The following is a 2,500-nucleotide window of genomic DNA, read 5'->3' on the forward strand; positions in this document are numbered from 1 at the left end:
AGAGAGAGAGAGAGAGAGAGAGAGAGAGAGAGAGCGAGAGAGAGAGAGAGAGAGAGAGAGAGAGAGAGAGAGATAAAGAGAGAGAGAGAGAGAGAGAGAGAGAGAGAGAGAGAGAGAGAGAGAGAGAGGCCCACTCACCTCTCCTGCCGTCCCTCTTCAGCTTGGCCGGGTCTTCATAGTCTGGCACCCAGCTATACTCCACGGGCATCGAGATGGGACGCAGCCTCCCTGTGTGTGTGTGTGTGTGTGTATGTGTGAGAGAGTGTGTGTGTGTGTGTGTGTGTGTGTGTGTGTGTGTGTGTGTGTGTGTGTGTGTGTGTGTGTGTGTGTGTGTGTGTGTGTGTGTGTGCGTGCGTGTGTGTGTGTGCGTGCGTGTGTGTGGGTGGGAGGGAGGAAGGACAACGAGAAAGTGTTAGACTCAGACAGAAAGAGACATAGGGGAGATACAAGGGAAGGATAAGAGACGAGATGAGGGGAGATAGATGGGGGGAGAGGAAGTAAGAGAGAGAGAGAGAGAGAGAGAGCTAGAAAGGGGGATAAGAGAGGGCATAATAGGAAGAGAGAATTTTTAACACATCGTTTATTGTGACACCTTCACTATTTCACATTACAGGATATAGCCAACTCCATAGGTCCAAATCCAGCATAGTGAAGGGAGGAGCCCTCTCCCTCATAACCACAACAAACCTTACAGCCCTTGCCCCGCCCAATCATCATCCCATCACATGAATACAACCACATTATTACCAAATGAAGCGTAGCTTATGGCTATGTAATCCCCCCCACTGTCTTGACCGTTCTCTGACCACTGACATCATCGTCATCCTCATCTTCATCCTCATAATCATTACCTACGAGTTCCTGAGGAATCTCACATTTCGTTGCTTTTCTACCATTCATGTGTTTGTTTACTGTTTTTGCTATCTTTAAATTACAAAGACAAACTTTGCCTATCTGACGTTTGAATCACAAGGACGCACAGTGGGACAATGCCCTCTGTGCGAAGACGCCAGCTGTTCAAACTCGCCCCCTCCGGGATGAGAAACTCGACCCTCCGGGGAGGACAGGTATCCAGTTGTTGCGCGTGCACAGGAATACCACGTGCCCAGGAGAGACGTGGGCCAGATATTTAATATGTGTGGTTTAAACGCGTAATATGATGTATTGAGAATTCCATGATGTGTTTGGTATCAATCTGATGGTCGTGATGCGAGTGGTGGCAAGGTCTTGGTTTTGAAACGGTCTTTAGGCAAATTATTAAAGATTTAGAATCATAGGGGTTCAATGGGAAGTCGGGCAAAGGCCGACCCCTCGAAATTACAATAACCCTGCCCAACGAAATATTCGTAGCTCATTGGTTACCTGACCAAGGTGTCCCACGTGACAAATATGCATTTAAGATGGAAGTAACATATTACGAGAGGTAACTGTATTCAGGACCTCCTCAGATATCTCGTCTGTGTAGCCCATTCTTCCTTGTTCAGGTATGCATTGATTTCTTTCAACATTGTATTCTGTCGTAGTCGTATTGTTGACAAAGTAGATCTTGTCTTATAATAAACTTTCATAAAAATATGGGGAAGAATTCCGTTTGGTCTATTCATATGTTTATTGATCTGGTTAAGTAGGCAGTAAGGTTTATTCGCTGTGGATGGAGCGAGGCACACATACTTTGGACTAAGATCCGACGTCAATGGTGTTTACCTAGGTTGAGATATGTTATGAGAACCGAGACAAGTGCGGGGTGACTTTATCTTCCGTTTGCCGTGTACCCATAACCTGTTAACCTGAGGCAGTCGATCGGGTGCAGGATGTGGAGACACCTCTCTCGGTAGATATGGTACCTTCTCGGCATCATAAACCCCTGCCTCATCTCTTAACGACTTACATGCAGTTAGGACCCCCAAATAAACAATAGTCGCGCGCTGGGAGGTACCGATGTAATAAATTGCTTAACTAGCTGAACCCAGACATAACAGAGATTGGTAGACTAATCAATTTTAACAATAATGTAGTAATTAAGTACAAATACATAATTACATAGGAACTAGAGAGATCCTACGGCTGGGACTCTAATAATTGCGGTATTGGATAATAGGTTAATGAAATCTTTTCTACAGTCCAGAGCGGAAGCGGTCCCAGGGCCTTGAATTCCGTCGTTGGGTTTTTGGCCTTATTACAGCTACTATCAGCTATCCACAAGCCTTTGTCCATACACCATTTCTTCCCAAACATCAATATTGTTAGTAAGTTGAAAATAGGCAAAATCTGCTGAAATCCTTGCCTCAACTAACATTTTGAACATGTCAATTCATGAGGCATAATAGGAAGAGAAAGAGAGGGATGGAAGAAGGGAGAGATGGAGAGAGTGTGGGATAAAGATAAGAGGGAGAATAATGGAGGGAGAAAGAGAGCGGGAGAAGAATAGAGAGGTGGAGAGACAGTAACGGTCACAGTTCAGCTGATGCTATCTCCCAAGAGCTTAATTACACATACAGAA

At 45.1% G+C, this 2,500-nt stretch overlaps 1 protein-coding gene across 1 annotated transcript in view; it reads right to left on the reverse strand.

Moving 5' to 3' along the window:
* The window catches only part of cnksr2a (connector enhancer of kinase suppressor of Ras 2a), a 162,008-nt gene that overhangs the window by 69,324 nt on the left and 90,184 nt on the right, over positions 1–2,500 (reverse strand). The window contains exon 11 of the mRNA XM_063206347.1: positions 139–228. Within this exon, the coding sequence (XP_063062417.1) occupies positions 139–228 (90 nt within the window). The remainder of the gene's footprint in view (positions 1–138; positions 229–2,500) is intronic.

This window comes from Engraulis encrasicolus, chromosome 9 (genome assembly GCF_034702125.1).
Source record: "Engraulis encrasicolus isolate BLACKSEA-1 chromosome 9, IST_EnEncr_1.0, whole genome shotgun sequence".
Lineage (NCBI taxonomy): Eukaryota > Metazoa > Chordata > Actinopteri > Clupeiformes > Engraulidae > Engraulis > Engraulis encrasicolus.